General features: G+C 34.5%; 2 protein-coding genes across 2 annotated transcripts; both read right to left on the reverse strand.

The window, feature by feature from the left end:
- Positions 1 to 7,792: 7,792 nt before the first annotated feature.
- On the reverse strand, positions 7,793 to 8,345 carry LOC116122044 (antifungal protein ginkbilobin-like protein). Its single transcript, XM_031407956.1, has one exon. It carries the CDS (start codon positions 8,299 to 8,301, stop codon positions 7,900 to 7,902), a length of 402 nt encoding a protein of 133 aa, XP_031263816.1. The 5' UTR covers positions 8,302 to 8,345; the 3' UTR covers positions 7,793 to 7,899.
- A 1,001-nt stretch (positions 8,346 to 9,346) lies between these two features.
- On the reverse strand, positions 9,347 to 12,303 carry LOC116122041 (aluminum-activated malate transporter 12-like). The gene is made up of 6 exons (XM_031407950.1): positions 11,922 to 12,303; positions 11,644 to 11,784; positions 10,739 to 11,011; positions 10,306 to 10,415; positions 10,028 to 10,171; positions 9,347 to 9,896 (listed from the first exon to the last, which is right to left on the reverse strand). Exons 1-6 carry the CDS (start codon positions 12,196 to 12,198, stop codon positions 9,576 to 9,578), a joined length of 1,266 nt encoding a protein of 421 aa, XP_031263810.1. The 5' UTR covers positions 12,199 to 12,303; the 3' UTR covers positions 9,347 to 9,575.
- Positions 12,304 to 24,673: the final 12,370 nt, after the last annotated feature.

The raw sequence follows: 24,673 nt of genomic DNA on the forward strand, positions 1-24,673 counted from the left end.
TGGCACGTGGATTATATTTTTTGGGCCCCTTTTCCTTAAAAGCCGATTTTCAAGGATGGCTTTTATTCAATTATTGTAGGATTCAATTTTTAAATTTATTTATTTATTATTTTCGTCATTACAACTATTTACAAGACATATTTTCAATTTTCTCAAATTCAATTTATTATATTTAACTTGAAAATAATTAAACATCAAAGACAAATAATTAATCTTTAACCACCATGGGATGATTTATTGGTCAACTAAAACTCTTGGGTGTATTACTCAATAGGTTTTGAGTTCGATCCACCTATATTGTTAATAGTGATTTTTCATTGAAGGGATTTACTCGATTGTCAACTTTAAGGTTCTGGAAGATTAGTTAAGGTACATACAAACTGGTCCGGACATCCTCGGTCACCAAAAAAAATAAAAATAAAAATAATTAATTTTATCTAAGAAAAGTGTATTATTACATAGAAGCGATGTTCAAGGAACTTAAGAACAAAAAACTATGAAATGATCTTTCAAACGACGGGAACATGTAGCAAAAGAAAACCTGGATAAACTGGAAAAAAACATTTTATAATTAAAAAATAATTATAAAAATAAAATATATGCATAAATGATGCTTTATCAAAGGATGGATGTAAAAAAAGAATTAAATTTAGGGAGTAAATCATTTTCATCATAAGATGAGAGATAAACTGGAAATAATTTTTCTCTTGATGAGAAAAAAAAATGTCTAAATTTACCAAAGCATTTAATGAACAAGAAAATGAAATTACCATAATACCCTTGAGGGCTTCTTATGTGAATTGAATAGATCAATATGGTTTTAGTAAAATTAAGACATATGAGAGGGTATTCTGATATATTGGAAGGCTCTGGTTATGCCCAAGAAATATTTGAAATCAAAATTATAAAAAACGTAAAAAAATAAAAGAAAATAAAATATGAATGAGAAAACTGTGAAATTTGAAAATGAATCTTTGCAGGTGTTTTACTACATGGAATAAAAAATAAATATGGAAAAATCATGTTCTATAAGGTCATAACGTGCCCAAGGGTATTTTGGTCATTTTGGATTTTTGGACGCTGGACCGTAATTTTTCTGTCCAGATCAGTAGAGATTAGTGTTTTTGAACTAAAATTATTTTTGGGAGATTTTTTGAATTTTAAAAGTATTTTTGCTCTTGGGTTTTTTGAAAAATAGTTTTTTCACACCTGTTAATCCAAAATGTGCTATTAGATACCCCAAATAGGCCTAATTCAAATTAACATTTCGGCTTAATAGGCCTCTTTGGATGCTCTAATACCACCATACAACCCACAAAAAAACTGCCCCATGAAGTGGCTTGGGTCCATCGGCCTCGGAAAAGGGAAAAGAACCTACTCTTGTTTACATTAGCGTTTTGTAGGCCATGGCTATTGGAGCATGCCGAATTTTTGTGTTGGGATAAATAGAACATTTTGTTGTAAGAAGGCTTCCAAAAGAATATGCATGGATTCTTGGACCTTTCGAAAAAAGTTCTCGGCTTATATTCAGATGGTGTCCGAGCTTATTGAGATATTAAGGAGCGGTCATTTTGGACTAAAGAGGAGTCTTGGAACCTGATTTGTTGTTTTGTATCCTAATTGGGCCCTGATTGTAGCATTGGACCTTTTGACAAAAGTAGCCATTAATAATCTGGATCCAAATCGTAATCTAGATAAACATTAATTATCCGAAGCATATTGTGAATAAGTTGTCCTCTAAGGATCTAAATCAAGAAATTTTAGTTGTGAATTGAAATGGTGTTAGTTGATAGCTTAGGTTAGTTTCATTTTGTTCTATTAAATCTATGTGGAAGTGTCGCGGAAGCATTCGTGTGAATAGTGAGCCATTAATAATCTCTTGGACCTGTAGAGAGACACGGAAAGTGAACGTGAAGCACTTGGGGACACCGGTGTAGTGTTGGCCGCAGGCACTGCGACGTTCAAGTTAACAAAGTTGTGATGGAAAATTGAGCAAAAAAGGTAAAAGGGAGGTTTATCGTGTTTGCGGAGTTAAGATGCGACTATCCTCATAGAGTGGTCGGAACTCAACTATACAACGAGGAATGACTGCTAGAGAAAATAAGAACTAGCGGGGGAATCATGTTATGAGTATTCGTGAATGGATATTTGAGAGGACTAGCCTCTGCTTTTATATGTAGCTAAGGAAGGCTAAATCCTTGTAGAATTCCGAGTATTAGTTTCATGGAACTAGGATTACTCAAAAAGGAAGAATTCGTGTAGGACATTGGAACCCTAGGATATCAGAATTTCAATAGGACTCAAGGTCCTTGGGTGATATGATCTATACGGGACTTGGAAGCCGTTGACTAGTAGAATTCGCATAAGGCTTGGAGTCTTGTGTGTGTTAGACTCTCATGAGATTCGAAATCCATCGAGAGTTAAGAATCGCGTGGTACACAAGGTCCTGAATAGCAAGCGCAACCTTTGTTGAGAAGTTTAACTCGTAATTGGGCCTAAGTTGTAGAGACCTGACTCACAAAGCAGCCTAGATCGCTGAGTGGCTTGTCTCTTAGAGTAACCAGCTTGTGGAGTGGTTAGACTACTAGATTGAACCAGCATATTAATTGGATCACTCATGGAGTAGATCTTCTACGTGAGTTGTATTCAACATGCTAGTTATCGACACCAGGAGCGAGGTTTTTGCGTGAGTTATTACCAAGACGCCTGGTAAGGTATGGAATCCCATGTCTACAGGCATTCCGCTCTTGTCTTCGCTGGTGGAGACGTTCACTAGTTGCTTCTGAACTATGTGAGGATGTTGCAATACTCGACGACCTAGATTGCTGGATCCTTGGTGCCGCCATTTGGACAACATTTCGTCGGCAAGGAGCTGGGGTCCCTGGTATCATTGCTGGGACAGTGTCTAGGCGTTGTACCAATGTTTGGAGGCTGGTGGTAAGCATCCCGCGAACGTTCATTATGTGCGGATCTATTTGTGGGACAGTTGGTACACTCTCTAGTCTGGGTGGAGGACGCTCTTCAGAGGTTGCCCTCAAGTGATTGATGGAAGCTTTTTTAGCTTGGCTGGCACAACCTTATTTTTTGAATTGGCCATAGTGGCGCATGTCCTGATTAGTGCCAAATGAGCTAGGAAAATTGAATGAAATTTGCTGGAAAACTTGAAGAGCTCTACGGGAGCCCCTTCTTCTAACTCCAAAATGTGTGTTGGGTATGTGTGTGTGAGTTTTGTTAATTTTTATTTACTCAAATCGAATTGTGATTTTATAATTTTAAATGGATTACAGTATCTTAGTTTGTATGAAGTTGTATGTGTAATGGTAGAGACGAGAATGGATTACTCTTTCTGGCATGTTATTTAACAGCAGATTGAGAGAAAACTGAGAATAGGCGAGGTTAGTCACCATTTCATCGAATGTGGAGGGAGGTTGCCGAGGTTTTTTGATACATGTGGGGTGTGACGTATAAAACCTGATACCTCAGGAGAGGTCTTTGAGGAGAGGTCTTTCATAATAAAGTAATACTAACCTTATAAAGAGGTATACAAAGAGTCAAATTCAGTCCTTGAAATTCATGATTACCTATTTCTCTCTCTTTTTCCCTTCTTTCAAAGGTTGGATTTAACTCTTTGTATAACTCTTTATATATCTCTTTGTAAGGCTAGTATTACTCTTCATAATAACCCTATTTTTTAAATACAAAGCCCTGTTTGTTTCACTTTTAGAATCATTTTTCTCTTATCCATTCGAATTAAAAAACTGAATATGTGTTTATTTACTTATTGGGATTATTATTATGAAAATTAATCCAAATCAAATAAGGTTTTTTCTATTGAAAATGAAAAGAGGGAGGAACTTGTTTTCTATTATCTTGTTTTATTAAACTCAAAACATTTAGATTATTTTTTAACTCCATGTATTTATTAATTTAGCTAAATACCTTCCACAATAAAAATTTAAAAATTAGCTAAAGCATCCTAGCCATCAATCGCTGACGTCGAAATGACGCATGATCGATCGGATCTGGCCGATCATGCGCTAATCACTGGCTAGATATAGTTGTTGACGAAGGCCAGATTATGGTCATAGATTTGACCATTTTCGACCAGATCGACGAACGACTAGTTAGATCCAATAGGTCGTACACCTTTCCGATGATTGTCGACTGTCATCTGGCAATGTTGGTTGGCGGACGACAATGGCTTGGGTGGGTGTTAGTATTTTTGTTAATTTTTAAACTTTTATTGTGGAGAATGCTTAGCTAAATTAACAAATGTAGGGGGTTAAAATAATCTAGAGTGCGTTTGGTTTATTATTTTGGATATGATTTTAAGGATAGTATTGGATAGTTGGATAGGGAAGTATTACGAGATAAAATTTAAAAATTTATGAAAAAACCCCCAAGGTTTGCTAATTTAATAAACACCCTAATATATTAAAATATTGTACAATAACAAAAACACCCCTACCACCCGCACTGCCAGATTTCGGCCACCACTGCTGGAATCTGGCCGAAAAATTGTGTTACGACATAGACCAGTTAGATTTGTAGCCAAATCTAAGGCGGGTTGTGGCCTTCGACGGTCGGAAAATGCCATCTATGGCCGTCGTTGCCTGTCAACGACGGCCAGATCTGGCCATTACCGACTATTTACGGTGGTTGTGTGACTATTGTGCCAGATTCCAGCAACCACCGGTGTTGGTTGCTAGAATCTGCCAAGTATTGTGGGTGGGGGTGTTTTTGTTATTTTTTAAACTTTTTTTCTAGGTGTATTTAACGAAATTAATAAACTTATGGGGTCTAAAAATAATTAAAAAAATAGACTAATATTTTGAGAATAACGTGTCAAACAATATTTGAAGAATATGATTGAGAATATGGATAAAAACAATAAGTCAAACGTAACCTAAATATTTTAAAAAATATTTTTTAAAAATGTACCAAACAATTTTGTTAACATTTTATATAATTTTAAGATATTATACCAAACACATTGTAGAATCCATTCTATTCGATTTAATTCAACCCGATTCAACTTAAAATAATTTTTCAGAATAACATATTTCAAAAAATCTACCGAACACGCCTAAAAAATCTTTTTAAATATTTTAAAAAATTCTTATAAATTCAAGCTGCACGATCCCCTATAAAATGAGAATTTGGATTTGGCGGTAAGGAATGAACATTTGCGTTTAAGCTTCCAGTGCGAATCACATCAATACTATCAAAATTATCATCAAAACATGAAAGTTGAAAACGAGATCAGATTTTATTGATATCTGCCCTCCTCCATCTCGTGAACAGTAAGTTTCTAGCATTGTTTAATTGTATAGATTCCATTTATATAACGATTATATGAATCAATTTACATTTTTAATTCTTATACTGATGTTATCTGTTTATCAGAATGTAATCTGATCACTGATTAATCTTATTTCTCTCGCTTATTTAGTTCTAAGAAGGATAGCTGATGAAATTAAACTGCATTTTGGATTAGTAGAGAAGTAAAGAATACGTAGCCTTGCTTATTATATCAGGTTCATCTCATCCTGGATTTCTTTTTTTCTGATTTCAAGTTTGAGAATTGTTTTATATTTTACTTATTCTGTCTCCATAGCACGTACTGCATTGTATACTTCATTAGTTTTTAGTGTAATTAGTCAGAAACACGTGTTGTTGTTGGTTGTCTATAAATTGGGCGGATTTAGCAACTACGGCGATTAGAAAATTGGTGACCGTTGCCACTTGCAAAGGTTACCTGAGTTTGGCTCATTGTCATAATTCTTGGGCTTATATCTCAGTATAGTCTCTGCTGTGTTACACTTACACCAATCCATCACTGAGTAACAAGTGAAAAACTTTGTTAAATGCCACAAACATGACAAGCCAGAGAATAGATGGTCATGTATGATGGAAAAACTGATACCAGGACTCAGGACTGCATGAACTTGTGCCTGCCTGGTGTCCCTGATTCCTTGAATGAACTTCTTTATGCACTTCTCCTTCAAGCGAGAGTTTGCATGCTTATAAAGTTTAACTAAACCTTCCATATCTTTTTGAATTACACCAACATGAAATGGACTTAGTTATCGGAACAATACCAAATTTTTGGGACAATTTTGAGGTGAAGTTAAAACAGTCTATCCTATTTACGATCCTTGCAATTCTGTATGTATAGAGAAATGTAGAATTTCAGTACAAGTTTCTTTTACCCTTTTTTTACCCTCCCACAGCTCCAAGGATTTACACACATTTTGTTATATCAATTTGTGCAAGCTTTGCTTCTAGAGAGCAAACTCGAGGTCCTTCAACTTTATGTAAGTTTATTGGTTTTGACACTCAGTTTACAGATCTATGATGTGAAAGAAACATCTTATTTTGTTGTACATTCTCTTCTTTCTAAAAACTATTAAAAAAAAAAAAAAAATGGAAAGGTTTTTGCTTTGCCTGTAGGTTCTTAGTCCTTAGCCTGGTTTAACCATGGACCTGATAATCCATTTTGTTGGCTAAAGTGACTATGGAGTCATGACTCTCATTTAATATTATATGTTGTAAAGCAGCTAATGAAACAAGCATTTAATATTATATGCTCTAAAGTTACATGCTGTAAAGTAGCTAAAGAAACAAGAGTGCTCCTAAAGATTCTGTCAATAATCTACAAATAAAAATAAGCTCCAGAGTGGAAATTACTTCTACAAAAGTAATGAGGTTGTTTGTGCCATCTATGTAATATTTACTTCATATAATTAGTTTTTTAATTGATTGTGATCAATGTTGAATTTGGATGTGGATTCAAGTCCATGCATTTCATTAGATTGTAAAAAGAGTGGGAGAATCTAGACATATTACAAATTTATTTACTGATGCCTTAATCTGATACAATTGGTTTTACCATATTTTTGGTGGTTATTTTTTCATTTAAGCGGTATAGTAATAGAGGAACGCTCTGTCCTCTCTCTCACTCTCTGTGTAGCATTGTAACAAACACTTCATGAAATTCTCGCATTCCAGTTATGACTGTGAAATATGGAAGATCAAGGTGCTAATTGGAAACATCTCCTAAGCTTTCAAGATCAACTGCCAGACTCGGGTAATTTTGATACCATAGTAAGTTTATTAATAATTACAACAAAATATCACCTGGCACAACATTCGGAAAGCTGTGTAATGCATTTATTTTCTTTTTCAATATTTTAGCTTGAAGAGGTTTTCAGCAGTGAACTGTTAATGTGCTCAATTCCAGGTTAGTTACTTCTTCTTGTCTGCTAAGATATACAATTTCATTATCAGAATTATCTTAACAAGCTTCAGAAGATAAAGATGTTGATAATTTGGTAAGGCAATGTACAGACATCTATTCTTTTTAATTACTAAAATGTATAGGGTTTCGCTTAAACTTAAGATACATGCCCCACATGAACAAGAAAAGGTGTTAACACTTGATGAATTGATTGCCCCCAACCCACCCACACTTGGTATCTATTGGGTTAATGGATTAGCTACACAGATCTTTTCTAATTGAGATATACATCAATACCTGCTTGATTAGAAAATGGGGTTTGGTTATACATTTATGAAAAATAACATCTATAATACATGTTTTCGAAATTAGCATGTTAACAGGTAGTAGAATTCATTGATCATTCAGAATGGTAGAACTAACAATCATTCGGCTGACGCCTTCATCCATAAAAAGAACAATTGTACTGTTCTAATTATCTGTATTAGGAAAAATTATGTATTCTAAATATCTGCAATTAGATAAAACCAGGAAAGAATGAAAGAAATCCTATTAAGGAAAAGAGAAATCATTTCACTCAAAAGATAAGGTAACAACACAACTTGTCACAAGAATACAAACTTATCAGATCAAGTCCCATCTATTGGGAGCCTGGCCTTTTAATTATCAAAGGGATATTGCTCATACCTAATTGTACAATCATGGAGCACCGAGCGAGCCCCTATTCGGCTTTGACAAGCACTAAACATTGCTGTTTTTGCCGCACCAAGGCAAGTAGTGCAGTCCGAACTTGTGAGATTTTGGTTACAAGCAGCATGACCATAGGCGAAAGCATTAGGATAGGGAGAAATGTTGTAGTAATCGTAGCCTTTGCTTGTTGGTGTTTCAGTCTCTAGTTCTGCAAGAACATAGGCTAAACTTATTGCAAAAGGATCACCTCTTGTGTACACCCCCGAGTTGCAGAGGACACTTGTCACATTTGTATTTGGAACACTTCTCACATTTTTGCATAACGTAAACAAAACAACAATAATCAATGCTAAATTTCGAAGAAAACCCATCTCTGTTTGTGCCTCTTTCTGTAGCTTTTCTCTCTCTCTCTCTCTCTCTCAATTAACAGAAACTAAGTTTTGACTTTTGATGAGTTTTATGCACAATTTTCTCTTTGGTTTATCCATCAATATCATTATGAAGCATGAGTTTTGTCTTTATCAATTGGCAGAACATGGAAATGTTCTTTCTCTCTATTAATTTTTTTGTTAATTAAATTCATGGAAAACCAATTAGGTAGATGTCATTATGTGAATACTTTATGAATAAATAAAACTTGGTTTAATTATGTTAACTGCTGGAACCAACGCTTTGGATAGGTTCCATGCAGTCCGTTGGCTGGACGGCCTATATTTTATTCTTCCCTACTTCAAATCTCATATAGATTTAGCATGGTTGTTGTAACTACGGTTATTATACAGTTACTCCTTTTTTAATCGTGCCATCTTTGGTGCCATCTATGTGGCACATTTCATTACTTAAATGCCAGCAAAGGTCAGCATTTTAAGGGTTTCGAACCATTGTCACTGAACTGTTTGTTGAAATGTGCAAGAGAAGTCAATGATGATTCCTAGGAAAGTGTCAATACATTCTTTAGGTAACTAACTTCATCATTTAGTCCTGGACCTGAATTGATTGGTAAAATGGCCACTACGGCTCCACCAAACTTTAGTTTTTATTTTTTTACTTGGCTTAGAATCATTCCAATTTTACCCTGTTCTGTTTTTGGACTAGGAGTCTTTTAATGGATCCTCTGTTCATTCTATACCCTTCACAATAATTATTCTTCCCAGTCTTTGGGCTGTGAATCCCAATTAATATTACAGAATATTAATCTAATGAAAACAAATTAAAATAACAGAGATTGTTAATCTTAATCTGTATGTGTGTGATACATGATCATAAATTCATAATCACTGAACATTTTAACAATTAGGAATTCAAAATATCGGCCAACTGTATTAGCTACCAATGTAGTGCTATTAGCTTTGTAATTGTAATATTCTTTTATCATTAATTCTCAAGATTAAATCACTTCTTTTTATCGACCTCAACTTTTTTACCATTGATCAACTCCCTTTTCCCTCCTCTACTTCATCTCTTTGCTAATTGATCATCTCACCCATGAAACTTTTTTGTTCTCTCTCTCTCTCTCTTTTTTTTTTTTTTTTTTTTTTTTAACAACTTAAAACATACATGCATGTTCAACAAGCCAAAAATTGGCATATCACATAGGCTTCTCTAAAATCTATACAGTATAACGTGCTTATAGAATAATTGTCTATTAAACATGGAAATGAGCAAGTTCCCCAAGTTCTTCAACCTCCTTTGTTAATTCTTCCACCTTGTCTACCATCACCGTCACTGTGAACAAAAAACTTGCTATTTCAAGTCCATCACCATTCTCCAGTAGTCCTAGTGTAGAAGGAGACATGACCAGACTTAGCTCTTGTCTCATTGACTTCAACTTTGGCATTATTGAAGTAACTGTTTGGCATCTTCTCATTTTCTTCATGCTATCTCCAAGCTCTCTTAGGGTCCATGCAAGTGATGACCCAACTTCTTCACACGGTTCTTTGATTAGTTCTCTCAGAGTTTGTGAGGTCTGATGACACAGTTTGAATGAGATAAGTCCATGAATTGATAATAATTTTTGAGAAAGTTTTCAATAAAGTAATTAATTATTGAATTTGCAGTGGTGAATGGACAGTAACAAATCAAATATATTATCTATACCTGTCTATCAGATTGAAGACATCCTTTAAATGAAAGGATTGTTGCTGCCACATCCCGAAGATTTTCTCCAATCTTAAGGTATCTTGCCCAAGGGGAGGAAAACCCGAATTTTCCATGCCATGGTTCCCATCTTGCAAAATTTACCTGAGCAACAGTAAAAATTTTGAATTAGCTTCTAGTTTACTTTAAATAATTGATGTGACTTTTCAAATGAATATTGATTAAGCATTTATCTTATCATTCTTTCATAAAATGGCTGACAAGAAGAGATAATATACCAGTGACTCATCCTTTGACTTTGAATGGAGCACTGTTTTGCAACGGCTGAAACTAAAACTGGGTTGGTTGTCCTTCTCATTTACTAATCTGAAGTACTCCTCGAAGCATCCTACAATAAATAACATTTAATTAAGTCATTTTAAAATTCTTTTATAGATTTATTAACAAAAATTATTAGATAATTTATGTCGAATCTATAGAAAGAAGCAAGCACATGAGCCATAGTAACCTCAATAAGAAGTTTGGATAAAGTACGAGCTTTAACAATTATATTAATTTCGTCTCTACTATTCATAGCTAAGATTCTACTAGCTGCTGTTGTTGGCTGAGAAGCAACAATATTTTAGACATTAATTGAAGATTAAAGTAGATTCTAACCTATATGGTTATTCTTCGGTGGTTTTTTTTTTTTTTGGGTAGAGAAGTTTTTACCTTCAATAGAACTAGCGAGGTCTTCAAATTTGGATGCTACAGAGTCATGAAGCTCATCACTAGCCCAGATGGGGAAGACTAGTAAGCTTGTGAAAATGCAGACAGAAAAACCCAAAACAATTGTTGTGAGACGTTCACGAGCTAATTGTAGGACCTCCTCAGCTCGTATGCCAGAGACCACGACCAAATTGAAGGTAAGGATGAATATCATTACTCCATAGTCATATCTTTTTTTTATTCTTGGAACCAATCGGGAGTATGTTGCTGCTGCACCTGAAATATTCATGATTTGCAGATTTGTTTTTAGATGCTTGATAATAATGAGAAAGGGAAGAGTGATACATAGTGGTCTTTCTTACTAGTAGGGTGGGTTATTTGACATGTTGGGACTTGTATGCTTAAAATAGAGAAGATGATTCTAGAAAAGATGAACGTTTTTATTTATGTGGTAATAATTTTCTTGAAGCCTGCTCGCCATGTTGAAAGAGGTATAAATTCCTGATCTTGGATTAATCTCTTAACTGTGATAGCATGGATTTGCTCTCTAACTCATAATAGAAAGTTAGAATGATTTCTATCTCTAGACATTAACCATAGATTACCAAATGGCTAGGATAATGGAGTGTGAAGTTGATCAAGAAGAAAAAGTTGGTATCTCTAAGTTCCAGAATTAATGGATACCACTTGGAGAAAAATGTCAATGATGGTAATTAATTGGATGCCACCATTAGTGACTTAAAAAGTTTCTGGTTCCTGGGGCAAAAATAAATTTAAAAAAAAAAATGTATTTTTTTTTCTTTTTCTCGAAAAATAAAATAAATTTAAAGCATTTCAAGTCGAGGAATAAACAGAATGTCTGTGTTAAGTTACTTGTGATTATCTCCAAGAATGAACTAAAAACTTACCAAATACGAATACAGAAGTGCCAACTACAATGGCGTCGCCAACTCCACCAACTTCTTGAGCAAAAGCTGCTGCTAAACATCCCAATCCACCTCCTAATATAGTTCCCAGTCCACGATTTAAGCCTTTGCTTAGTGTCGCACCTGGCATGTTTGATTAAAAAATATGTAACTCTCCACAAGAAAGCAAATTAATTGGTGAATACATGCATGTCAAGCTAGTTTGTACAAGCTTAGAAGTCAGAATAACATCAATAGTATGAACAGGTATATAAACCAACCTGCGAAGAACTCAAAGATGACGACAACAGTCATTATAGCCCACATGGCGTTCTCTCCAACTTGCTTGTACAGAGGATCAAGGAGATAGAGAAGAGAAACCAGAACAAGAGCAATACCAACTTTGATACTATGAATCAGTTTTTTCGTATCATGTTTATTTTTCTTTTCCCGAAGGAAGGAAACTACAAGCAGAAGAGATTCTCGAAACCTCTTCTTCTCTTTGGGAACAGGAGCAACAGCCTCTCCATCAGGAATAGCTATCACAGTTGAGCCCATTGGTAACTAAAGTATTTCTCTCTATTCTTCTCACTTTTGCTCTTGTCTTTGAATTACACTTTCTATTTCAGAGGTTGGTTTGAGAAGTTGAGTTGAGGATTAGCCCACTATATATAACCATCCCTTGACACGTAGAAATTTAGAACTCACACTAAGCTCTAAAGTGGATAATTACCTTTTCATTTCTATTTATCAATAAGATGAAAAGAATTGGAAAATGAAGAACCACATGCTGTTTGTACATTTGTTTTAGTACAAACTTAGTGACCGTAGTGGAACACGCTTGCATGGCATGTGTGTTCTATATTCTAATAAGATAATGGTCTTTTCGCAACAATTCCTTAGAATGACCACTTATTAGTATTTAGTAGACATCGATCATGACTTGATCAGGTTAGTACATAGCATATTTCATAATATCTTCTGCTGTAAATCAATTGCGGTCATTTAATTGGCAACTTGGCGAACTCCACCATTATAAGTCACTATATTCATCCCTTGAAGAGACCATGATCAGACAGATGTATGATAACTTTCACAAGGTTATTTGATTATCTTGTCATGATAATGCGAAAAAATATAATGGTTGGAGTGTCAAATCAATCGTGCTAGAGCTTATAGATCATTTCCTTCGAGAATATTGCAGTTCTTTCTCTCTTGCATATATCAATTTCTTGTATGTAAGCTGATAGTGCCGTTTTCCAAAATAATATGAAAGATCTATGAGCAGATGCATGTAGAATTTTGTAGAGATTATTCATAGGATATTTACTGGTGGTAGTTTGAAACTGTTGATATTAAAATTATTACCTAAAAGATCCGATGAAGCCGAGTCAAAAGAAAAAAAAAAAAAAAATTTAAGTGGAGTATATAAATAATAATATAAAGGACTGGGGGTTGAAAGTTCTGCATATTTTAGTGATGACTGAACGAAAAATGACACCACCTATCCATAGTGGAGAATATTGTGGTTTTTATACCACTTTCTATTGTCTCTTTCATTACGCTGTTGATTATATGCATTAATTTCTTAAGTATTTGTTTAAAATTCTATAGTAGGATTCTGTCAGAAGCTTAACCAAGTAGTTACAGTGCTTTGTTTAATCATGATCAGAAACATCACAATACATATCATTATCCTTGTACATTGATCATGGCTGAGCTAGCCGTTGATCTGATAATATATTTTTAGGATGAACTGATGTGCTTGACTTCACAATATAAAGTTTCCCAGGAAATAATTAATGTCACAAATATACTATTTGGCTGCAACCATTAATATTGGTACTGTACTTGCAGCACAAGAATGCAATATTTCTGTACTTATAATATCTTATCTTTTCAGGGTATCCTTCGTTCAGCACCTGAGATTGACTAGTCTAATATCTTTATATATATGTGCGAATGGCTTGGTTCCATGTTTGCATCACTGAAGGTTCGACCGGGAAGTCTTGGGTTATTGGAATTTTTTGTCCGTTTGTTTAATTATTTTTCCATATCCTATTAATATTATTTTCAAAATATACATTTATTTTCATATTCTGAAAATATTATTATATTTTATTTTAATATCTTTAAATCTCATAATTTTATTAATTTAACTAAACACCCCTTAAAAAAAATTTAGAAATTAACAAAAACACTCCCATCCACTCACATTTATCAAATTCTGGCCACCACCGTCGAAAGATGATCAAAATCTAGTATAATGACACACTACCGACTGGATCTGGTCGATAGTGTATTGATCTATCATTTACCAACCAGCTTCACTGTGGATCTGGTCAAAAAAGGCCAAACTTTGGCCGTAATTGGTCTTCAACGATAGCCAAGACATGGCCGTCGTTGACAATCAAACACGGCCAGATCTAGCCTTTTCCGGCTAAATTCACCCTAGATTTAACCAGAAAAGACCAAACTTTGGCCGTAGCTGGTCTTTAACGACAGCCAAGACATGGCCGTCGTTGACAATCAAACACGGCCTTTTTCTGCCAGATCCACGGTAGATTTGGCTAGAAAAGGCCATCTCGTCACACGACCAGCTAGCTAGATCCAGTCGATCATGCGCCATAACGTCAGATTTCAGCCAGATTCTAACGATGGTGACCGGAATCTGGCAACTGTGTATGGTGGAGATGTTTTTGTCATTTTATAAAAAAATTATATATTAGGGTATTTAGTTAAATCAGCAAATCTAAGAGATTTTTTTTATTAATTTTTAAATTTTACCTCATAATAATTATTCAACCCTATCTGTTAATAATATTTCAAAAATACTCCTAAAAATAATAAAACAAACATACCTTAATTTCTGGACTTTTGTAAGTTAATGTACAGTGCGACAAGAAGGGATCTGATATCCCAATTGGTTTAACAGGTGCACGCATACTCTTAAATTAAAATATTCCGTTAAAATAAGTTTGCACTATTGGTTACTTTTGTTGTGTACGAAAATGTACCTTCTATGTGATTTCAGAGCACTAAGTTATGAAAAGGGCAAAGTACACTATTTTACGCATTGAAGGTGGCCAGAAGATTAGGCTATAGAGAAGAAGAGAGGTGATATATTATTATTATTCTTTATTGGAGATTTACTTTATGCTTAATATGTCATTACATGAACTAGTCAATAATTGCATTTTTTTTTTTTATATATTTATGTTTTTAAAATTTTAATGGTTTCCAGTTTGTCAAAGTGTTCACTGTGGTTTTGGGGCACACACACATGTTGACTCAACTCACAAAATTATATAACTGTATTAATTAGAAAACACTTTGTACAGTTCATTTCCTATTTTTCAAGATTAGGGTTTTGATTACTTTGAAGCCTTGATCAGGGGCACTAAGGGACTAATTGGTTAGGCTTTAGGCTAAGTGTTGCATGAGTGCATCTCAGTTTCATTTTCCACTTTAGGAGCGTATACGAATTCATTTGTTTTGTCTGCCAAGAACCAGGTTGAGTGAAGTTCAAATAAGAGGCCATTTATGCTTGTTTAAAGTATTGTGATATATCACTTCATTTGTACACGTTAAGAGCATTTTTATTGTAACATCCCATACCCATCTTGCCAATAATCATCTCATTTGGTGCTTAGATGACATTTTTCCAAACAAGTCAATAGTACCAATTGGGTTATTTCTCCTAACTCTATTTGGTGAGGTGGATAATAGATAAATCCGAGTCCACAAAATAAGTTGGATAAGATAATACTTGTTGTGTCTAGTTTCTTGAGGGTCAGATTTGTGCCATGCATCCAAAAGGTATATCAAAGCCTAACAGTCAGGATCCTCCCATGTGTCGTCTCATCAATGTTTGCCTTCCCTCACAAGGTGATTACTATTACAAGCATGGGTTAAACTATCATTAGCATGGCCTGATCTGTCACCAGTATAAAAATTACTGACTCAAATCCTAATTATGGGGATTATGCATGCAAGCAACCTCGTAACATCCACTCTCAACCACTGTTAGACAAACCAAGTATAAAAGAGCCTACAGCNTTGGTTCCATGTTTGCATCACTGAAGGTTCGACCGGGAAGTCTTGGGTTATTGGAATTTTTTGTCCGTTTGTTTAATTATTTTTCCATATCCTATTAATATTATTTTCAAAATATACATTTATTTTCATATTCTGAAAATATTATTATATTTTATTTTAATATCTTTAAATCTCATAATTTTATTAATTTAACTAAACACCCCTTAAAAAAAATTTAGAAATTAACAAAAACACTCCCATCCACTCACATTTATCAAATTCTGGCCACCACCGTCGAAAGATGATCAAAATCTAGTATAATGACACACTACCGACTGGATCTGGTCGATAGTGTATTGATCTATCATTTACCAACCAGCTTCACTGTGGATCTGGTCAAAAAAGGCCAAACTTTGGCCGTAATTGGTCTTCAACGATAGCCAAGACATGGCCGTCGTTGACAATCAAACACGGCCAGATCTAGCCTTTTCCGGCTAAATTCACCCTAGATTTAACCAGAAAAGACCAAACTTTGGCCGTAGCTGGTCTTTAACGACAGCCAAGACATGGCCGTCGTTGACAATCAAACACGGCCTTTTTCTGCCAGATCCACGGTAGATTTGGCTAGAAAAGGCCATCTCGTCACACGACCAGCTAGCTAGATCCAGTCGATCATGCGCCATAACGTCAGATTTCAGCCAGATTCTAACGATGGTGACCGGAATCTGGCAACTGTGTATGGTGGAGATGTTTTTGTCATTTTATAAAAAAATTATATATTAGGGTATTTAGTTAAATCAGCAAATCTAAGAGATTTTTTTTATTAATTTTTAAATTTTACCTCATAATAATTATTCAACCCTATCTGTTAATAATATTTCAAAAATACTCCTAAAAATAATAAAACAAACATACCTTAATTTCTGGACTTTTGTAAGTTAATGTACAGTGCGACAAGAAGGGATCTGATATCCCAATTGGTTTAACAGGTGCACGCATACTCTTAAATTAAAATATTCCGTTAAAATAAGTTTGCACTATTGGTTACTTTTGTTGTGTACGAAAATGTACCTTCTATGTGATTTCAGAGCACTAAGTTATGAAAAGGGCAAAGTACACTATTTTACGCATTGAAGGTGGCCAGAAGATTAGGCTATAGAGAAGAAGAGAGGTGATATATTATTATTATTCTTTATTGGAGATTTACTTTATGCTTAATATGTCATTACATGAACTAGTTAATAATTGCATTTTTTTTTTTTATATATTTATGTTTTTAAAATTTTAATGGTTTCCCGTTTGTCAAAATGTTCATTGTGGTTTTGGGGCACACACACATGTTGACTCAACTCACAAAATTACAAAACTGTATTAATTAGAAAACACTTTGTACAGTTCATTTCCTATTTTTCAAGATTAGGGTTTTGATTACTTTGAAGCCTTGATCAGGGGCACTAAGGGACTAATTGGTTAGGCTTTAGGCTAAGTGTTGCATGAGTGCATCTCAGTTTCATTTGCCACTTTAGGAGTTTGTTTTGTCTGCCAAGAACCAGGTTGAGTGAAGTTCAAATAAGAGGTCATTTATGCTTGTTTAAAGTATTGTGATATATCACTTCATTTGTACACGTTAAGAGCATTTTTATTGTAACATCCCATACCCATCTTGCCAATAATCATCTCATTTGGTGCCTAGATGACATTTTTCCAAACAAGTCAATAGTACCAATTGGGTTAATTCTCCTAACTCTATTTGGCGAGGTGGATAATAGATAAATCCGAGTCTACAAAATAAGGTGGATAAGATAATACTTGTTGTGTCTAGTTTCTTGAGGGTCAGATTTGTGCCATGCATCCAAAAGGTATATCAAAGCCTAACAGTCAGGATCCTCCCATGTGTCGTCTCATCAATGTTTGCCTTCCCTCACAAGGTGATTACTATTACAAGCATGGGTTAAACTATCATTAGCATGGCCTGATCTGTCACCAGTATAAAAATTACTGACTCAAATCCTAATTATGGGGATTATGCATGCAAGCAACCTCGTAACATCCACTCTCAACCACTGTTAGACAAACCAAGTATAAAAGAGCCTACAGCCTTCGTTTCAAAGGACAATTCCAGTTTTTTAGTAAAGTTCAAGAGGAAAACACACTGATACATGTAAAAACAGTGTTTAAGAGAGAATAGGCCGCAAGAGTTAAATGTCCTCCATTTAGCTCGTGTGCATCCTTCGTAACTTCTCTCGCCTCCTATAACACCTCTAAGCAATAACAAAAATAGTGGGTGTAGGCTTGGTCTTTATACCACCGAACTACTATAAAAATATCTTTCATTCTTTATTTTTGTACGTCGTTTTATCAACCTCACAGTTTATCAATAACTACGCATACATCTTATCTAATTCCTTCCGAGGTCGACTGGGTATCTCTGATTGATATGATTTCTCGCAACAACAATACTTAATGATCACAATTCTCTAAACCCCATTCAACAAAATAGGTAGTAGATATCAAGATAAAAAGCAAAATAATGAAAAAAAATAATGGAAAGACTGGGAATCATCCACCAATTTTGAACACAAAACTTAATTAAATTGTAGTGGGAAAAGAATTGGAGTGAAATGTAAAATTAGGTGAAATCTGACGTGAGGCATGAATAAGCAAAGTCATACCTAAAAATACCTAATAAGCAAACGCAAAAGAGCACAACAAGCAGTGAGTGTGGGTGAGAGTATGCCGTGTCCGTGCATTTTCCGTGTTTTAAACCAATAAAATAATCAATTAGTCCGTGCCACGGAAATTATCCGTACCATCTGTTTGTCTTTATTCTCCAAAGAAATAATATTAGTTTATAAAATCTCCATGATTATAACCGCGTTGCCTTTATGTCATCTTCCATTGAAGTTGAATCCCCGTCGTTCACGGCCCATTCATCCCATTATGTGCAGGAGCCCAATTTCAAAGCCTGACCCATCGTGCTTGTCTCTTTGTAACAATTTTCTATTCACTTTTAACGTACCAAATGTATGGATGAAACCCGAGTGCTCTAACATTTCCTCACTGGCCTTCCATTTTCTTTTCTTTTTGTGTTGCTTTGAAAGAATCGTGCCCTCATTTGCTACCTCGTCTCTGGCTTTCATTGCATTAACATGTATAATTATTAAATCAATTGAAAATTTTAGTGTTGGTGTTGGTGTTGGTTGGTGAAATGAGTAGCATCACATCACGTTTCTGGTTCTTTTCTCCACTATGGCAATTAGAATATACAACAATCAATTTATTAGAAATCGCCATCAAATTCGGTCATTGCTGGGGTTTTCACATGAGAAAGACTTTTGACAAAGAAGATTCCACAAGGTTTCCTAAAGCTAATCTGATAAGTCATCTTAACGATCCTTTAAGATCAATGGAATGAAACTTTATATTTCACTTTAAATGTTAAATACAATCGATTCACAAAAAAATCCCGACAATCACGTTGTATTGTAGTCCATCTCTGACCAACACGTGGACACTGCCCTATGAGAAAAACCAAGAAAGGTACGTTTGGTTCAAGGGTATTCGACATTACTCAAGTAATGTTATCTTATATTATTACTATGTTTGGTTGTCAAGTAATAAACGATTCCAATAATGCAACTAATAATAATAATAATATTAAAAAAGAAGAGTAATTCAGTAATCTATATAACATACCCACCAATTTGTTCCAATATAACCAAACAAAATTAGTATAACATTTACAGAAATCTTCCCATTAATATAACATATTCATCAATTTACAGGTTTTTTGTTTTCATACTGAACAAACGAGGAAATAATTGTTTATAGTTCGTTCGAAGTTCCAAGACGTTGGGGAAATCTTATATCAATTGGCTGCGAGTTCAAAGATGCTGGAATTGTTTATTTTAAAAGTTTCCAAGAGTCGTCGTTGTATTCGCCAATCATGTCCTTTGTCGATGACATTGTTCAATACAATCCACACCAATGTATTTAGATTATCATGTGGATCTAAACCCTATGGATGCGTTTGGTTCAGGGAATATTATATAACTGGGGAATGTTGCATTACTAGAAAGATAGATTACTGAGGAATCTTTAGAGAAATGTGTTTGGTTGGTTTGAATAAATTAGTGGGTATGTTATGTAGATTACTAAATTGTCTTCCTTTTTAAATAATAATATAATATTATTTTTTAAATTATTTCTTTTAACCCCCTATATTTGTAATTTTGTTAAAACACTCTAGCCATATAAAACTTTAATTTGTAGCAAAATCACCCCCACCCACCCCAAGCCATTGCCGTCAACCGTTGTAATGGCGCACAACTGGTCGGATCTGGCTGATTGTGCACCGGTAAGGCCTAATCCAGCCATGGATTCAAAAACGGTTAGATCTGGCTGTAAATATGGCCGTTTCATGGCCAAAGATGTGGCCGTGAAATGGCGGCCATTTCACGGCCAGATCTATGGCGTTTCACGACCACATCTTTGGCCATGAAACGACTAGAAACATCTTTACCAGCATACAACCGACAAGATCCCATCACTCTTGTGCCGATATGATGACTTTCGCCGACGGTCAACAGTGGTCTTGGGTGATTTGAGATATTTTGTTAACTTTTAAACTTTTTTTTTTTGTGGTTGGGGTGTTTTAGCTAAATTCTCAAATGTAAGAGGTCTGGGTAATTATTATTTGGTAGACATATGAGGGCAAATGTGTACAAAATGATAAAATATTAAGGGCAAAATGAGGTCAAAATTAAGATTACCTCAATAATCTTATATTAACACCCATTAGGAAAATAATCTGATTACCCTCAATATTACCAACAGTAAATACTATTTACAATAAAAGATTACGTAATATTTTATTACTTGACAACTAAACGAGAGCATCTTGAAAATTAAACAAATATTATATGATTAATCTTATATCACCCCGAATCAAACATAACCTATAAATGATACTCAAACGTATTTTGTCTTTAGACCGATCGACCAATGTGGCTCTCCCAGCCCCTTCACGCATGCCAATTCTTTTTCTTGTTTGCTTATTCGCTAGTGATAAAATACAATTAATGACGATTACATTCACATTTGGGCGGAGGTGAGCAACTTCCTTTTTTCTTCTCATTTTATATTCTTGCCGTAGACTAGACGTTATGTAATTTATTGGTTGAAGGCTGGAAATTAATCCACAAAACACTTTCTTAAACATCAAATAAATTGACTTCGAATGAGTTGAAGACACACTATCTTTTAAACAAAATACCAAAAAATTATGCTACCAATGATTCATAAGTTCAAACAACAATCGTATAAGTACGGAGCCAAATAGTAAATCTTGACTTCAACGGTTGCTAACAACAGATAATTTATGCATACATAAGTAAACTATCTTATACATATCATTCTTACAAACGATCACCCGTCAAAGCTTAAGATCCGTGGCAGAACCCCGAGGCTTAAAGGGATGCCACTTACTTGAGGTGTAACTCTATAGTTGTTTCAATCCGTTACAATAATACCCCAAAAGCTTTCGACTTTCACCTATGGTAGTTGAATATCACTTCATGCTACCACAATAGCACATGAGACCTTCTCCAACTTACGTGTTACGCTACTTTTAACGTCTGGCGTTGCACTCCCTATAATATCTAACGTTTCTTCTTTAAAGTGTTAAACGTACGTCTACGTATCCCTCCCTTTACACCTACATAATTTCTTTTATCCTGATTCGATTGACAAAGTGGGAGTGGCAACCATGTCAATTGTCAACCATGCCCATTAACCATTTCAAACATAAAGTCAAGTGTTACTTCTCATCATGTCTTTAAAAGGGAGAACGACTTACACATACCCAAGGTTTATTGAAACAATAAGTTGGTATCCAAAAGGTTTGGAAATGACAAATAGGTACATTCTGTCATGTTCTGTTAGTGATTTTCGTTTGATAATAGTGAAAAGACTAAAATGCCCTTGAAAGTTTAATATTTTAGTTTTTTATAAATTTAAAAATTTCTAAAAAACCCCTTAGGTTTGCTAATTTGATTAAAAACCCCAATGTATAAAATTTTTATAAAATAACAAAAACACCCCCGCCACCCGCAGTGCCAGATTCCGGCCACCACCGCTGGAATCTGGCCGGAAAATTGTGTTATAACACAAACCCGTTGGATCTGTGTCGTAATCTGACCGAAAAAGGTTAGATCTACGTTTGGCCTTTTTCGGCCTCGGCGATCGGATCTGGCAGAAAAATGTCAGATCTACGCGTTACGACACAGATCCGATGGGTCTGTGTCGTAACACAATTTTTTCGCCCAGATTCTGACGGTGGTGACCGGAATCTGGCACTGCAGGTGGCGTGGGTGTTTTTGTTATTTTATAAAAATTTTATATATTGGGGTATTTAGTCAAATTAGCAAACCTTAGGGGTTTTTTGAAATTTTTAAATTTATAAAAAACTAAAATGTTAAACTTTCAAGGGCATTTTAGTCTTTTCATTATTATCAAACGAAAATCATTAACAGAACATGACAGAAGGTACCTATTTATCGTTTCAAAACTTTTTGGGTATCAACTTATCGTTTCAATAAACTTTAGGTATGCGTAAGTCGTTCGGCCGTCTTTAAAATTCACTCTTTAAGAAAACATCCAATCTATAATTAAAAAACAAATTAATGGGTTTTAATCATAGTGTGTGATTAGTTTTTCAAAAAGTGAGATTAAGAAATTAATTAAATTAAATAAGAGAGAGAGAAGACAAATGGTAAGTGGAGAGTCCACTAAGCTGTTGAACTCAGCGGCTCCAACTAAATCCTAAAGAGATTTTGCGATCGATCCTGGTGCCTTTTAAAATAGACACCAATCATGTTTAAAAGTCCACTTAATCTTGTGTTCTCTAAAAAAAAAACCCCTGCAAAGGTTGGTCTAATTCTTTGTCTACCCGTTATTTAGTAAAGATGCTTTTTATTTTTCAACCTTCAATATATTTCACCCATTAATACAAATATTATCTATACGATTTCTCTTATGGACGTCATCTATGACGTATGACGTTCTAAGAGAAATCGTATAGAGATATTTATAATGAGTTCATTATTATTTTCTAAAATGATAACAGCGAAAATGTGTTTGTATTGTTTTCTTATGATAAATATGAAATGTTGTGGTATATTAGAGAATAAAAGCATAAAAAATAACTTTTTTTTTTTTTTTTTTTTTTTTAAGTTTTGTGTGTTTTCAATTTTTAGTTATTTATGAGATATTCAGTTTTGTATGTTTTCTTTATAGAAAACAAAAATGGGAAGTGAACAAAAAAAATGAGTTCAATTTAGGAGTTGGATTTTTTTGCTTAGGTAATTTAGGTTGGACAAAATGTGCTCACCCACGATCAATAGTGTATCTTAAGAGACTAAAATGGATGAAGTCCTAAGTATAGATAGAATCCAACTGAAGCACGAGAAGAATGAAATCTTGAAGATGACATAGTAAGGATGGATGAGTTGAAGGGAAAACACAAAATAGAAGGGAGTGAGAGAAAGTCTACAGCACTGAGTCGTAGCTAGTGCTAAGGGGGTGTCTCGGTCAGTTTACGAGCACTTCAACTAATCCTCCCCCCGATCAATAGTGTATCTTAAGAGACTTAAAATGGATGAAGTCCTAAGTATAGATAGAATCCAACTGAAGCACAAGAGATGAAATCTTGAAGATACATAGTAAGGATGGATGAGTTGAAGGGAAAACTGGGGGTGTCACTAATGCTAATGTGATACTGGGGGTGCTCGGTCAGTTTACGAGCACTTCAACTAATCCTTCCTCCCCCGATCAATAGTGTATCTTAAGAGACTTAAAATGGATGAAGTCCTAAGTATAGATAGAATCCAACTGAAGCACAAGAAGAATGAAATCTTGAGATGAATAGTAAGGATGGATGAGTTGAAGGGAAAACACAAAATAGAAGGGAGTGAGAGAAAGTCTATGCACTAGAGTCGTATGTAATGTGATACTGGGGGTGTCTCGGTCAGTTTACGAGCACTTCAACTAATCCTCCCCCCCCCCCCACCCCCCCCCCCCCCCCCCCCCCGGGCTTTGAAGTTGATATCCAAGTAAATCTCCTTAATAATCACCCATATTAGCAACCCAGGTGAATTGAACTGAGAACTTCTTGGAAAATACATCCAAAAGTCTTAGTTGTGGTTTCATGCAAAGTAGTTATTGCATTTAATAACCGTTCTAATCACAATGAATTTAAGAATAAACCAGAGGGAACAAATTTAGGGGTAATACTAATTTATTGGGTGGTAGTATAGATGATTTGGTACCACCATGGTATTCTAGATTTGTTCGAGAGTAAAAATATTACATTATAACTAATTTTTTAAATTTTTCGCTTGAAAGCTAAGGTATTTTTATAAAACAGCAAACACGAGAAATGCTAATCACTTTTCATTTAATCAAGAGACTTTAATATTTTTTTTTTTCCAAATTGTTCACTTTCATCGACTTCTTTTAATATAACAATTCATGTCATGTTTTTGTTCTTACTCAAAATCTCGGAGGATTACTGTTATTAGATTTTAATTGATATTTACTTAAATACCCTTTTGTCATCTATTTTAACACCGAACTCTTAAAAATTCACCAAACATTAGGAAATTTTTATTAATAAATGAAACGGTCAGGGAGATTATTGTCATTGAACTCTATATTATATATGATATCAACTAAACTTATAAAAATTAGAGTAATATTATATATACAAACTATTACCGATAAATTGATGTGATAATACTGCGTGTTTAACCTATTATTTACACTATTTTGTTTAAAATTATCTTTAATTAATTAAAACCATCTAATTGTCTTAAAACGCGTCAATTTATATATTCTAAAAATTGAGACAACGTAAAGGAAAAGGAATCGGCATGTAGAACGTGGTCCAAAGGTGGGTATGGAAAAACAAAACGACAGTAGCAGGTGTGAGCAGTTA

This window comes from Pistacia vera, unplaced genomic scaffold (genome assembly GCF_008641045.1).
Source record: "Pistacia vera cultivar Batoury unplaced genomic scaffold, PisVer_v2 Contig130, whole genome shotgun sequence".
Lineage (NCBI taxonomy): Eukaryota > Viridiplantae > Streptophyta > Magnoliopsida > Sapindales > Anacardiaceae > Pistacia > Pistacia vera.